We start from the raw sequence: 16,328 nt of genomic DNA, 5'->3' as shown, positions 1-16,328 counted from the left end.
AATTGGGCACATGTTATCAGTTATTGACAAAATAATAGCTACCACTGATTGAGAATCAGCTGTGCTCTTTATGTATTGTGCATACATAAGGGTATGTGTGCTTCAGTGATTCCTCACGAACAGTATCTTTGTTGCTGATGAAGAAACTGAGGCAAAGAAAGATGAAATAAGTTACCCAGTTAAATGGGGAGACATGATTAAGACACAGGTCTTTCATATTCCAAAATCTGTTCCTTATAGTATAGGATTTTTCCTTTGCTTATAGTTCTCTTTTATTGGTAGCATGAAATGAGCAATTTTCTGCCAGATGGCTGAGTTATGGCCACAGACATGTATGTATTTCTTTTTTAAAATAACATACATTATACCTACAATTGTTATGAAACCGGATATTATTTGCATTATCTCTTTGTCTACTAGAAGTCATTTATTTCTGTTCATATTAATTAAAGTATGATTACTCAGAATGACATGCTGAAAAATATTCAGGGATGTAGCCACTTTTTCCGTATCTACGTTCTAAAGAATATATTATTAGAGTTATTGATAGATATTCTAAAAAAAGGAAGAGGGGCTCGTAGTAAAATAAAGTTTGGAAACATTGCATATTATATATTCCCTTTAGAGAGCAAATTAAAGGCTATAGTAAAGAAAGCTATTTCCCAGCCTTTCTCTGACTTACTTGATAATGGGATATTTTTTTGAAGAATCTCTGTTAACATCTTAAGGCATTAGCATTTATTAGAACCAAGTTTAGTAACTGGTAATACAGACCAAAAGTAAGCTTCTCTTTTGGCACATACCAGTTAGCCTTTCATCAGCTGAGTGTGTTTCCTAGCTAGAGCTACTTAAGGATTATATTTGGATGTATTACAAATGCATACTTACTACTAAGTATGCTAACCTTTAAATGGTGCCAATACATACTATTTCACATTGCTTTTTTGCCACTCTTGCGTTTTAGATACTCTTTATGCTTTTTCAGTACACTTAAGTCAGATATATTTGCATGTTTTTTTATTCTTACCATTTTAGATATGGGAGAAAGGACTACTATAAATGCAAGTGCAGATGGCAACATTGGAACTATAGAGGATGGTAGCGACAGTGAAAATATTCAAGCAAATGGAATTCCAGGAACACCAATTTCTGTTGCATATACACCGTCTTTACCTGATGACAGATTGTCTGTCTCTTCCAATGATACTCAGGTATAAATGCGGGGCAGGGGGTAACCTGTTCATCTTCATAGATTTATAGGCTACCAGCACCTTGTGGTGAATATATCTAGTTGATAATGCTGGCTGATTATAATCTGGGAAAAAAACTTGGGTTTTTCTTATTGATATAAATCAAAGCAGTTTATTCCCTAAATATATTGATAGTTAAATTTCTAACTCTAAGATGTTTCATATATGTTCTCATCTTCTCTGTGCTCCCCCCTATTGAAATTGCATTTAAAAAGAGGATTTTTATCATATATTCGTAGGACAATTCTAGTTATCATTGGATGAGAAAGAACTTTTAGAAATCTAGGGAACTTCATCTTACTTTCATTCAGGGCTACAATGAAATCTATAGTATGGTAGTGATAGATTCTCCTCATCCTCCCTACCCTATATTCAGTGTGTTCTTATTTTAAATAAGGGAGTCCTACTCTAAATCATTGCCCTATGTATAAGATTCAGCTTTCTTGGCTTTGTTGATCTTCATCAGTTAACAACTTTTAAACATTGCAATTTCTGTTGTTTTATGTCTCTCTGCACAGAGTAGATAAAACATCAACTAGGACAAAAACATAAACACCCAATGACAGGTAGTAGAAAGCATGGTTTAGGCAATGGATGAGATATCTTGTCAGGGCATGATGTCTAGATTTCGTAAGTAATGATATGAACTGCATAAATTTCAAGAGCTTTTTGGTAGAAAAGAGAGAATATTTTTAAAGAATTTATTTTTTGGGGTGCCTGGGTGGTTCAGTCAGTTGAGCATCTGCCTTCAGCTCAGGTCATGATCCTGGGTCCTGGGATCGAGCCCTGCATTGGGCTGTTTTCTCAGCGGGGAGTCTGCTTCTCCCTCTCTCTTTGCCACTCCCCCTGCTTGTGCTCTCTCTCTCTCTGCTTCTGTTAAATAAATAAAAATCTTTATTAAAAAAATTTTATTCTTTAAGGTATTCATTTATTGCTGTGGAGGAGGGTGGTATGTCAGATTAAAGAGAAACAGTGTGGCAAATTCCTCATCAGGTTTCTCCTCCAACAGAACCCTCTCCATTAATTACTGAACTGAATAAAATATATGGAAGGCTGAAATGATTTTACATTGGCAAATATCTTTATTTACATGGTATGTTAACTTGTTTAGGAATCTGGAAATTCTTCAGGACCTTCACCTGGTGCTAAGTTTTCCCACATTTTACAAAAGGATGCCTTTCTAGTATTCAGGTCATTGTGTAAACTGTCCATGAAACCACTGTCAGATGGACCACCAGATCCAAAGTAAGTCATTAGCTCTTCTGCTTGACAAATATAGTTTTTTAAGCTTGAAACTAATTTACTAAAGGATAGTCTTTGGATTTTCTTTTGTTCTTCTTGCTCCGTAGAACTCTCAAAAGTATATTTTAGGGTTATTTTGCTTTTTAAAAAATGTATTTGAAAAACAGTTCAAAAATTGATAGATACCTTAATACTGTTTCTAAGCATACCAACAGCATTAGAGAATTGTGCCTGGTTGAACAATTGAAAGAATTCTTACTTCATATTATGAGTAACTTTGGAGTTAACGTATCCCTGTTACATTTAGCCTCATGCTATGTTTCTGAAAGCTACCAGTTGAAAGGTAATAAAACCTAAGAGAAATAAATTTTAAAATTCATAACGAAAGATACTGCATATTCATTAAGGTCTGAAAAATGCCTTAAATACGTTTCTCTATGGGAAGCAGGAAGTACTTTGAGATAGGAGTCACTTGTCTGATTCCTGTCAAATATATTAGTTTAAACTGTAGGAAAGTGCCATTTTTGTAAGTCATAAATCACCGAATATCTTTCATTTCATATGAGTCAAATGTAACTAATTCTTGCTTGAGACTGAGTTTGGGCACTATTTAGAGAGCCGTGCCTCCCTAATATTGCAGCATGATGTAATACAGCATGACAATATTAGGAGAACTTTCTGTAGAAAGAAATCTTAAAGGCGGCCTGAGTGGCTTTGTGAAATGGATATTGAAATAGGGGGAAAATGTAAGCACACTACTTCATTTTTAAAAAACTCTAGAACATTTCGGTTTCTAAATGTCACCTAACAAGAAAGACTAGAGACACCGTTACAATAAAAACTTTATTATAGTTTGGGGGAAAAAGAAAAACTTTGTAAGTTTTGGGAAACCACATTTGTTCTATTTTCTGTAGTTCTATTTTGTCACATTGTACTGATTCAAAGAGAAACGTCTTTTAAGCCCTAAAACCTAGAATTCTAAAATATCGTTAGGCCCAAATCCCAAGAATCAGAAATGTAACATTGATTTTTCTGTATTTTGAAAATATAAACTCTTTACAGAAAAAGGATTAAGTTGTTCAGATTGCAGTATAAAGTTGATTATACTCTATGTATAAGAATATATTCAAAATTTTTTCAATTTCTTATTCTTACTATGACAGGAAAAATAACCATCTCATTTCAAATTGTTGAAAACTTACTTTAAGGAGGAAATAACTCAAGAATTTAGTGTTCTTGCTGAAGGCCATCTTTGCCATGATTTAAAATTATTAACCTTAAAAAGTCTCAGATCTTTACTTTTCCAGATCAACTGTTAAAAAATCGTGACTTGAAAAACTATAAGCAGAAAAAGGAGAATTCTTTAAAGTGCCCAAAATGTAAAGAAAACAAAAGAAAATACATGATTTTAAGGAGTACTCTGTGGCAGGGGGCATTCCTTTAGCACTATATAAAAAGTAATCTAGTTTTAGCTGCAATCTTTAATATTACGAAGGATTCTTATGAGGAATAATGTAAATTAATTATCCTTCTACTCAGTGGACTTAAACCAAGTATTAGGAAATTTTGTTTGAACATAAAAAAGACCTTTTTGGTCATCAGGGACATTAAACAATAGAATTGAATATAGAAGAAATCAAATTTTCCTCTCAACTGTTCATTTTCCAAAAGAGAATATATGATTTCCTATGTTGAACGATTTTTTTCCCAAAATTAATGACTTGTAGTTACATAATTTTCTTTTTTGCCTTGCTTCTCTTGATATTTTGTGATCTTGCTAAGATGATATTCCAGGAAATGTTCGTTAAGCTTGAATCCTAATTTGAAACTACCCTATGAAAATCTGCAAGCCTGAAATTTGTAGCTTCTTTTGCCTATAAAAGTGTACTTTATTGTCTCATAAGACAATCATTTGATCATTTCTTCATTAATTAATGCCTTATAGATAGTAGGTACTTACAAATGTTTAGATGGGTGCATGAATAAATCCATGAGTTACATTGAGCACATACTATGTACAAGGCATTTTGTTAGAGTTGGGGATACAAAAATAAAACATATAACAAAAATTTATGTGTTAGATAATAGTAAGCAGCAGGTTTTAACAACTACTGGAATTGAGCAGAAAAAATGATAAATTAGCTAGAGTAGGAAGTAGTCGTAATGTAAAAGCCTTGGAAGGCTTCAGCGTGAAGGGGAGATAGTTAACCCATGCCCTATTTTCCTGTAGCTCTTCATAATCTAAGCTCTCGCTGTTTCTAATTTGATTTAAGTTTTTTATTTTTATTTTTTTGGTAATACTGTATTTGCTGCACAAAGCCATCTTGGAAAGTTGATATGTAGTAGCAAGTGATGATATTATTGGTTCCAGTTTTATTTCAAAGATTGTAATATTTTTGTGATTCCCATTTACATGAAATTAAGTATTCCTGTGTAGAGTTTCTTAGGTTCTTGAAATACTCAACCCTTAAAGCCATAAAATTTTTAAGGTAAAAATCGGGAGTAATTAAGTTTATTATCTGTGGTGCGAATGTGACTGATACTGCATTTGGAAAAAATAGAAGAATTAGCTGCTAGAGCATGTAAGTGTGTTCTGTATTTGGAAAGTTGCCTGGGATCCAATCTTCTTGGTCTATTCGCCTTAAGAGGCCTGTTTTAATGGGAGAAAAATTGTATGTGTGAAATCTGATAATTATAATGCTAGATACTGATCAGAATATGGCATTATATATTTATCAGGAAAAAAAGTGAAAATTTAAGCTGAAAAGGTTTTTTTTTTTTTTTGCTTTTCATTATTAAAATATTTAGAATAAATGGGTAAACTGTTCAGAGACATAAATATTCTAAAAGCCTCTATATTTCAAAAAAGAAAAGAACTTTAAATGGTTATTGAAAAAATAAGTTTGAAATAGTCCTATAACTTGTTCATCAACCAAAACTTTTAATTTTGTTTAGGGTCTTTGAGTTGCATACCTAGGAAAAAAGTACAATATATACTAAACTATTAAACATTATATACTATGGAACTGTTATATACTAAATATGGCACATAATCTGGGAAGTTCATGATGATTTCTAAAAGTGAAATATGCTTGTGAAAGAAAGGAACAAGGGATAAATCGTTATTTTTCATGTCCAAAGGAACAGTAGGTTGATTTTAAATATGTGTGAATGATTGCTTTTCCATATAAAAAGTTTGTGAAATTACGTGGTACTTGAGAACATAAGTGGAACTACCCATTATTAGTGGCAAAGCTTAATCATGTACTGTACTTTTTGTGGTCGAGTTTTCTGTTCCTCTCCATTTAAAAGTTTGTGAAAAATTGTGGTACCAGGAAATATCTTTGGAACAACCTTTTATTACCATAATGCTAAATATGTCCATATACTGTGCCTTCTTTTTTACATTTTAGGTCTCATGAGTTACGATCCAAGATTCTTTCATTGCAGTTACTTCTATCCATTCTGCAGAATGCAGGACCTGTTTTCAGGACAAATGAGATGTTTATTAATGCTATTAAGCAGTATCTATGTGTTGCACTCTCAAAAAATGGAGTCTCATCTGTTCCAGAGGTTTTTGAGCTTTCTCTTTCCATATTTCTCACTTTGTTGTCAAACTTCAAGACGCATCTGAAGATGCAAATTGAGGTATGTTCTACATTGTTGGGTATTTCATTTGTTTCATGTTTTAAATCGGATTATTCATCCCCTAGAAAATTTTTCAGAATGTGAAATAATATTTGTGAATTGTCACGTACAGTTGATCCTTGAACAATACTTCTTTGAACTGAGTAGGCCCACTTAAATGTGGATTTTTTTCAGTAAGTGTAGGTACAGTACTATAAGTGTATTTTCTTTTCCTTATGGTTTTCTTTCTTTTTCTTTTCTCTCGTTTACTTGATTATAAGAATACAGCATATAATACCTGTAATGTACAAAATATGTTAGTTGAATGTTCATGTTGTCAGTAGGCTTGTAGTCAGCAGTAGGCTATTAGTAGTTAAGTTTTTGGAGAGCCAAAGTTATATGTGGATTTGCAGCTGTGCAGGGATCAGTGCCCCAAACCCTCACATTGTTCAGGGGTCAACTGTGCTGCTTTTTTTTCATTTACTCATTCAACTAGCATGTGCTTATGAAGTACTAAGCCCTGGGTGAGCACTAAGAATACAAAATCAATTTAAGACACGGCCCCTGCCTTCAGGAATTTATACTGGTTGAATGAATGATTCTAGATGTCTTGAGGTAATTCAGTCCTTAAAATTTTGCCACTGTTTATACGGTATATAAAGTGAATTTGTTTATCTTAAAAGAAAGCTCTAAATATACACGTTATCTACGTGGTTTTAAGCCATCTAAGTTTTGGGCGCTTTAAAGAGGCTACTAAGAAGGATTATATTTTTATCATATTTTATTATGTTTTATCATTTCCCAGAGGTTTGAGGTAGGCGGAACAATCATTTTATACTTTAATACTAATGTTTTATTAAATATCTATTAAAATTCACATGGAGCATTATTATGGGAATAAGGCAGAATAAGGCCTTAGTATTTTAAGTGAAAGGTTTTTAAATTGGGGGCAAATTTTGAACAGGAAACGATTTCTGGTACATATATATTGTCAAATTTTAGTTTGCATTATATCTGTCAGAATAATGGAAGGCATTTAACTAGGAACAGTTGCTATTTTTTGATAGTTTTTTTTTCCCATTATCTTCAGGAATTACAATTAAAAGGGATTAAAAAAAAAACTTTTGGAACTTTTGCTTCCTTACTAACCCAAAAATCTTTCATGTGATGATGAAGCATTTAAATTGCCATTAGATAACTTTAGAAGACTACATTCATTTACTTAGAGATTTCTGAACACTGAGACTCAACTTCTTTAAGTACTTAGGTTTAGTAGACTGTGAAATATAAATTCTTAGGGAACCAGGTATCAACAAAAATCATTTAAATTGGGATTACTGTTTTTGTAGATTAAATTTGATGTACAAAACTTTTGGAAGCACACATTTAAAAGGAAATACTGTTAAGAAATTTCCTTTGTCCTCAGACGGTAGATTCTCATTACAAAATTGTAGTATTCTGTATGTTTAAAGGGATCAGGTTTATTTCCTTCTCCGTTGTCCATTATGGAGAGATTGAAGATCAAACAAGACAAGTGTAGATTGCTTTTGAAATACTACCCATATTCAAATGCAAGATAAGCTGTGTTCTAGTCGGAGAAAACAAAGCTGACATATGAAAACCTAAATTTGCAAAGCAATTGAGATTGTCATTACATGAATGTTCATTTCAGTGAATATGAGAATATTCACTTCAGAGTTTCGATAATGTGATTTTTCCACAGACATTAACTTACATGTCTGTATCAGAAAGTAGTTAATGCGCAACTTTTCAAGAAAATAGACAAAGTGTTTATGATCTTACTGTTTTTCTACACACATTACAATTTAGGCGCTCTATAAATCTTTAAAAGTTTGGGGTTTTTTTAGAGCCCCTGTTGATGGGCATGATGTCTTAAATTACAATTGTAGGCTGTTGCTTGCTAGTACAATTTGATAACTCACAGAGAGTAGCTAAAATTTTTATTTTCCTCTCTCTCCAAGTCTAGGGGTTTTATTTGGTCCACAATTTGGAGAGTTCTAAACTTTTCTTTTTTATTTATTTGTTTGTTTAGTAGAACTGATGTTAACAGTATTATATTAGTGTCAGGTGTACAACATAGGGATTCAGCATTTGTGTACATGACAGTATGGTCACTACAATAAATCTAGTTACCATCTGTTATCTTAAAAAGTTAATACAAGATTAGTAACTATATTCCCCATGCTGTGTATCACGTCCCCCTGACTTATTTCATAACTTGCATCCATTTCGAACCTCCATATCCTCACCCCTCTGTCAGCCACAAGCCTGTTTTCTGTATCTATGAGTCGGAGCTTTGTTTCTTTTGTTTTTGTTTTTTTGGACTCCAAATGGAAGTGAAATCATGGCAGTATTTGTCTTTCTCTGCCTTATTTCACTTAGCATAATATCTGCAGGGTTCATCCATGTTGTTGCAGATGACAAGATTTAAATTCTTTTCTGTGGCGGAGTAGTGTTCCATTGTACATATATATCATATCTTCTTTATCCATTCATGGGCACTGAGATTACTTCCATATCTTGTCTGTTGTAGATAATGCTGCAATAAACATAAGCATCATGTATCTTTTCAAATTAGTGTTTTCATTTCATTGTATAGATACCCATTAGTGGAACTGCTGGATTATATAGTAGCTATATTTTTAATTTTTTGAGGAACCTCCATACTACTTTCCATAGTGGCTGTACCAGATTACATCCCCACCTATAGGGCACAAGAGTTCCCTTTTTTCATTACCTTGATCCCCAAACCAGGCAAAGACCCCCTCAAAAAGGAGAATTACAGACTGATTTCCCTAATGAATATGGACGCCAAAATCCTCAACAAGATACTTGCTAATAGAATCCAACAGTACATTAAAAGGATTATCCATCACGATCAAGTGGGATTCATACCTGGGATGCAAGCGTGGTTCAATATTCGCAAATCAATCAGCGTGATACATCATATCAACAAGAAAAGACTCAAGAACCATATGATCCTCTCAATCGATGCCGAAAAAGCATTTGACAAAATACAGCATCCTTTCCTGATTAAAACCCTTCAGAGTGTAGGAATAGAAGGTACATTTCTCAATCTCATAAAAGCCATCTATGAAAAGCCTACTGCAAATATCATTCTCAATGGGGAAAAGCTGGAAGCCTTTCCCTTAAGATCAGGAACTCGACAAGGATGCCCACTCTCGCCACTATTATTCAACATAGTACTAGAAGTCCTTGCAACAGCAATCAGAAGACAAAAAGGGATCAAAGGTATTCAAATCGGCAAAGAAGAAGTCAAAATGTCTCTCTTTGCAGATGACATGATACTCTATATGGAAAACCCAAAAGAAGCCACTCCCAAACTATTAGAAGTTATAGAGCAATTCAGTAACGTGGCGGGATACAAAATCAATGCTCAGAAATCAGTAACATTTCTATACACGAATAACGAGACCGAAAAAAGAGAAATTAGGGAATCCATCCCATTTACAGTAGCACCAAAAACCATACGTTACCTTGGAATTAACTTAACCAGAGACGTAAAGGACCTATATTCTAAAAACTATAAATCACTCTTGAAAGACATTGAGGAAGACGTAAAAAGATGGAAAGATATTCCATGCTCATGGATCGGAAGAATTAACATAGTTAAAATGTCCATGCTACCCAGAGCAATCTACACTTTCAGTGCTATCCCGATCAAAATACCGAGGACATTTTTCAAAGAACTGGAACAAACAGTTCTTAAATTTGTATGGAAACAGAAAAGGCCCCGAATCTCCAAGGAACTGTTGAAAAAGAAAAACAAAGCTGGGGGCATCACAATGCCGGATTTCGAGCTGTACTACAAAGCTGTGATCACAAAGACAGCATGTTACTGGCACAAAAACAGACACATAGACCAATGGAACAGAATAGAGAGCCCAGAAATGGACCCTTGGCTCTTTGGGCAACTAATATTTGATAAAGCAGGAAAAAACATCCGGTGGGGAAAAGACAGTCTCTTCAATAAATGGTGCTGGGAAAATTGGACAGCTACATGCAAGAGAATGAAACTTGACCACTATCTCACACCATACACAAAAATAAACTCCAAATGGATGAAAGACCTCGATGTGAGACAGGAATCCATCAAAATTCTAGAGGAGAACATAGGCAACAACCTCTACGACATCGGCCAAAGCAACCTTTTTCATGACACATCCCCAAAGGCAAGAGAAACAAAAGATAAAATGAATTTATGGGACTTCATCAAGATTAAAAGTTTCTGCACAGCCAAGGAAACAGTCAGAAAAACTAAGAGGCAGCCCACGGAATGGGAGAATATATTTGCAAATGACACTACAGATAAAGGACTGGTATCCAAGATCTACAAAGAACTTCTCAAACTCAATACACGAGAAACAAATAAACAAATCAAAAAATGGGCAGAAGATATGAACAGACACTTTTCCAATGAAGACATACAAATGGCTAACAGACACATGAAAAAATGTTCAAAATCATTAGCCATCAAGGAAATTCGAATCAAAACCACACTGAGATACCACCTTACGCCAGTTAGAATGGCAAAAATAGACAAGGCAAGAAACAACAATTGTTGGAGAGGATGTGGAGAAAGGGGATCCCTCCTACATTGTTGGTGGGAATGCAAGTAGGTACAGCCACCGTAGAAAACAGTGTGGAGGTCCCTTAAAAAGTTAAAAATTGAGCTACCCTATGATCCAGCCATTGCACTACTGGGTATTTACCCCAAAGACACAGACGTAGTGAAGAGAAGGGCCATATGCACCCCAATGTTCATAGCAGCAATGTCCACAATAGCTAAATCGTGGAAGGAGCCGAGATGCCCTTCAACAGATGACTGGATTAAGAAGTTGTGGTCCATATATACAATGGAATATTACTCAGCTATCAGAAAGAACGAGTTCTCAACATTTGCTATGACATGGACGGCACTGGAGGCGATAATGCTAAGTGAAATAAGTCAAGCAGAGAAAGACAAGTATCATATGATTTCTTTCATCTATGGAACATAAGAACTAAGATGATCGGTAGGGGAAGAAAGGGATAAAGAAAGGGGGGTAATCAGAAGGGGGAATGAAACATGAGAGACTATGGACTATGAGAAACAAACTGAGGACTTCAGAGGGGAGGGGGGTGGGGGAATGGGATAGACCGGTGATGGGTAGTAAGGAGGGCACGTATTGCATGGTGCACTGGGTGTTATACACAACTAATGAATCATCGAGCCTTACATCGGAAACCGGGGATGTACTGTATGGTGACTAACATAATATAATAAAAAATCATTAAAATAAAAAAAAAGAGTTCCCTTTTTTCAGTAGTCTCCTCAACACTTGTTATTTCTTATCTTTTTGATAATAGCCATCCTCACAAGTGTAAGGTGATATCTCATTGTGGCTTTGATTTGCACTTCCTTGATGATTAGTGATGCTGATCACCTTTTCATGTGCCTGTTGGCCATCTATATTTGTCTCCTTTGGAAAATGTCTATTCATATCCTCTGCCTATTTTTTAGTTGATTATTTTTTTGGGTTTTTTTGCAATTGTATAAGTCTTTATATATTTTAGATATTAATCCCTTGTTAAATACATGATTTGCAGATGTCTCTATTTAGTAGGTTGCCTTTTCATTTCATTAATGGTTTCCTTTGCTGTGTAGAAGCTGTTCAGTTTGATGTAGTCCCATTTGTTTACTTATGCTTTTGTTTCCCTTGCCTTGGGAATCAGATCCAAAAAGACATCACTAAGACTGATGTCAACAAGCTTACCACCTATGTTTTCTTCTAGGAGTTTTATGGTTAAAGGTCTTACATGAAAGTCTTTAATCCATTTTGAGTTAATTTTTGTACGTGGTATAAGATAGTGGTTCAGTGTCATCATTTCAGTTTGCCCAATACCAGTAATTGAAGAGACTGATTACTAATTTAATCTCCTTACTAGTAATTGGTCTATTCGGATTTTCTATTTCTTCCTGATTCATTCTTGGAAGATTGTATGTTTCTAGGAATTCATCAATTTCTTCTAGGCTGTCCCATTTGTTGGTATATAATTGTTCATAGTAGTCTTTTGTGGTCCCTTGTATATCTGTGGAATCAGTTGTAACCTCCTATTTCATTTCTGATTTTATTTATTTGAGCCCTGTCTCTTTCTTCTTGGTGAGTCTACCTGAAGGGGTTTGTCAATGTGTGTATCTTTCCAGAGAATCAGCTCTTTGTTTATTGATCTTTTCTATTGTCTTTTTAGTCTCTCTTTCAGTTATTTCCACTCTGATCTTTACTATTTCCTTCCTAAGTTTGGGTTCTGTGTATTCTTCTTTTTTTGATTCCTTTAGGTGTAAAGTTGTTCATTTGAGATATCTCTTGTTTCTTGGAGTAGGCTTGTATTGCAGTGATTCTCCTCTTAGGATCACTTTTGCTGCATCCTATAGATTTTGGTATGTTGTGTTTGTTTTCATTTATCTCAAGGTAGTTTTTGATTTCTCCTATGACTCAGTTGTTCAGTAGTGTGTTGTTTCATCTCCACTTATTTGTAGTTTTTCAGTTTTTCTTCTTGTAATTTCTTTTTTTTAAAAAGATTGATTGATTGATTGATTGATTGATTAGACAGCCAGCGAGAGAGGGAACACAAGCAGGGGGAGTGGGAGAGGAAGAAGCAGGCTCCTAGTGGAGGAGCCTGATGTGGGGCTCGATCCCAGAACGCCAGGATCACGCCCTGAGCCGAAGGCAGATGCTTAACGACTGCGCCACCCAGGCGCCCCTCTTCTTGTAATTTCTAATTTTAAACCATTGTGGTTGAAAAAGGTGTTTTATATGATCTCAGTCTTCTTGAATTTATTGAGACTTGTTTTGTGGTCTAAAATGTGATCTGTCCTGGAAAGTGTTCCATGTGCATTTAAGAAGGATGTATATTCAGTTTTTGAGTTCTGTATACCTTTAATGCTTGTATGATACAGGGTTAGGGACATGACCTCCTCCATAGTTGAAAATCGTGTTAACTATCTGACTCCCCCAGAACTTAACAGTAGCCTACTGTTGACTGGAAGCCTTTACTGATAACAGTCGATTAACAGTCGATTAACATATATTTTGTATGTTGTATATGATACACTGTGTTACAATAAAGTAAGCTAGAGAAAAAACATTAAGAAAATCGTAAGGAAGAGAAAATATCTTTACAGTACTGTACTGTGTTTATCAAAAGAAATCCACATAAGATGAGGCTAGAGAGTATTATACTAAGCAGAATAAGTCAGAGAAAGACAAATACCCTATGATTTCACTCATATATGGAATTTAAGAAACAAAAGAGACTATGGACTCTGAAAAACAAACTGAGGGCTTCAGAGGGGAGGGGGGTGGGGGAATGGGATAGGCTGGTGATGGGTAGTAAGGAGGGCACGTATTGCATGGTGCACTGGGTGATACACGCAACTAATGAATCATCGAACTTCACATCAAAAACCAGGGATGTACTGTATGGTGAATAACGTAATATAATAAAAATATTATTATGGGGAAAAAAAGGAACAAAACAGATGAACATATGAGAAAGAAAAGAGAGGCAAACCAGGAACAAACTACAGAAAACAAACAGGGTTACTGGAGGGGAGGTAGGCAGGGGGATGGGTTAAATGGGTGATGGGTTAAGGAGATCACTAGTAGTGATGAGCACTGGATGTTGTAGGTAAGAGATAGATCACTAAATTCTACACCTGAAGCTAATGTTACACTGTATGTTAGCTAACTGAAATTTAAATAAAAACATGAAGGAAAAAAAAATCCACATGTAAGTGGGTCTGCATAGTTAAAACCCATGTTTTTCAAGGGTCACCTGTACATCCGTTAATCCATCTGGTATAATGTGTTGTTTAAGACCAGTGTTTCCGGGGCGCCTGGGTGGCACAGCGGTTAAGCGTCTGCCTTCGGCTCAGGGCGTGATCCTGGCGTTGCAGGATCGAGTCCCACATCAGGCTCTTCTGCTGTGAGCCTGCTTCTTCCTCTCCCACTCCCCCTGCTTGTGTTCCCTCTCTCGCTGGCTGTCTCTCTCTGTCAAATAAATAAATAAAATCTTTAAAAAAAAAAAAAAAAAAAGACCAGTGTTTCCTTACTGATATTCTGTCTGGATGATCTATCCATTGATGTAAGTGGGGGATTGAAATTTCTTACTGAACTGCTGTCAGTTTCTCCCATTAGGTCTGTTACTATTTGCCTTATATATTTCAGTGCTTTTATGAATGGTGCATATATAAATATTCTATCTTTTTGCTGGATTGAACCCTTTATAGTTATTTACTGCCCTTCTTTGTCTTTTATTACTGTCTTTGTTTTAGTCTTTTTTGTCTGATAAGAGTATAGATCACCAGCTTTCTTTTCATTTCCCTTTGCATAGAGTATCTTTTCCATTCCTTCACTTTGAAGTCTTTTTGTGTCCTTACTTCTGAAAGAGTCTCAGGTAGGAAGTATATAGATGTGTCCTGTTTTTTCATTCACTCAGCCATTGTATATCTTTTGATTGGGGCATTTAGTCCATTTACATTTGAAGTAATTATTGATAGGTAAATACTTAACTGCCATTTTGTTAGTTTTTTTCTGACTGTTCTGTTCCTTTCTCTTTTTTCTCTTCCTTTGTGGTTTGATAACTTGTTCTTGGTATTATGGTTAGATTCCTTTCTCATTTTGTTTTGTATATTTACTATAAGTTTTTGATTTGTGGATATTGTGAGCTTCACATATATCCTCCTGTGTATATATCAGTTTAAGTTGATCACAATTTAAATTTGAACACACTCCCAAACTGCATTTTTACTCCCTCCCCCATTTTATGTTTTTGATGTTGCTTTTTACATCTATTTATTTTATGTAACTCTTAACTAATTGTTGTAGTTTTACTTAATTTTACTACTTCTGTTTAACTTTATTAGTAGCTTTATAAGTGGTTAATTTACTACCTGTACTATAATGTGCCTTTTCTCGTGAGATTTTTACTTTTCTATGTTTTCTTGTTTGTTAGTGCCATTTCTTTTCAGAAGAAAGAAGTCTTGTTAATATTATTTATAAAGACAGTTTAATTATACTGAACTCCTTTGGTTTTGTTTTGTCTGGAAAACTCTCTCTCCTTGAAATCTGAATGATTACCTAGCGGGTTAGAGTATTATTGGTTAGAAGTTTTTTCCTTTCAGCACTTTGAATATCTCATGTCACTCCCTTCTGGCCACACAGTTTCTGCTCAGATATCTGTTGATACCCATATGGGTTTTTCCTTGTACACAGCTAGTTGTTTTTCTCTTGCTGCTTTTAAGATTTTCTCTGTATCTTTAACTTTTGACTTTTAATTATAATGTGCTTGGTGTGGACCTCTCTGAATTCATTTCATTTGTAACTCTTTGGGCTTCCTGGACCTAAATGTCTGTGTCCTTCCCTCAGGGAAGTTTCTAGCCATTAATTCTTCAGATAAGTCTTCTGACCCTTTCTCTTGCTCTTCTCCTTTTGGGACCACTATAATAAGGATGTTCTTCCACTTGATGTTGTCCCTTAAGTGATCTTCATTTTTTTAAAAATTCTTTTTCCTTTTTGCTGCTCTATTTGGGGGGTTCTACTGCCCTGATTTGTAGATCGCTGGTCCTTACCTATTTGGTTCAGTCTGCTCTTGAACCCCACAAGTGTATTTTTCATTTCATTTATTGTATTCCTCAGCTCTGTGACTTGTTTGCTATTTCATTTTCTTTTTGAAGTTCTCATCCATTCCACATTCCGTAAGCATCCTTATGACCCTTACTTTGAATTCTTTATCATGTAGGTCATCTATCTCCATATCATTAAGGTCTTTTTCTGAAGTTTTGTCTTGGTTTTTTTTGTTTGTTTGTTTGTTTGAAATCTATTTCCTCATCTAGCTTGACTCATTTAGTTTGACTCTGTGTTTCTATGTATTGGGTGAAACAGCTACCTCTCTGTCTTGAGGGAGTGGCCTTGTGCAGGTGATGATCTTTCTCATTCAGCCTGGCCCTAGCGCTTGGTTGTCCCTGGAGCCTTTGTGATTATCTACACCACCTCACTGATTCTTGATACGCACCCATTGTTGAGGATGTGCCACATCCTGTCAGTGAGCCACAGGGAGGAATCTCATTCAGCGCCTAGTTTCAGGCGGTTTGGAAGCCACTCCCTCAGGCAGCAACTTTTAAAT

The 16,328-nt window shown here is 35.1% G+C and overlaps 1 protein-coding gene across 4 annotated transcripts in view; it reads left to right on the top strand.

Annotated features, from left to right (window-relative positions):
• Positions 1-16,328, top strand: part of ARFGEF1 (ADP ribosylation factor guanine nucleotide exchange factor 1) — a 155,344-nt gene that overhangs the window by 79,539 nt on the left and 59,477 nt on the right. For all 4 annotated transcript variants that reach the window (XM_026495932.4, XM_057308132.1, XM_057308133.1 and 1 more), the window contains 3 exons: positions 1,036-1,211; positions 2,362-2,495; positions 5,906-6,140. In XM_026495932.4, the coding sequence (XP_026351717.2) occupies positions 1,036-1,211; positions 2,362-2,495; positions 5,906-6,140 (545 nt within the window). The remainder of the gene's footprint in view (positions 1-1,035; positions 1,212-2,361; positions 2,496-5,905; positions 6,141-16,328) is intronic.

This window comes from Ursus arctos, unplaced genomic scaffold, assembly GCF_023065955.2.
Source record: "Ursus arctos isolate Adak ecotype North America unplaced genomic scaffold, UrsArc2.0 scaffold_6, whole genome shotgun sequence".
Taxonomy (NCBI): domain Eukaryota; kingdom Metazoa; phylum Chordata; class Mammalia; order Carnivora; family Ursidae; genus Ursus; species Ursus arctos.
Note: the sequence above shows the minus strand (reverse complement) of the source record. Positions and strands in the feature narration are given on the sequence as shown.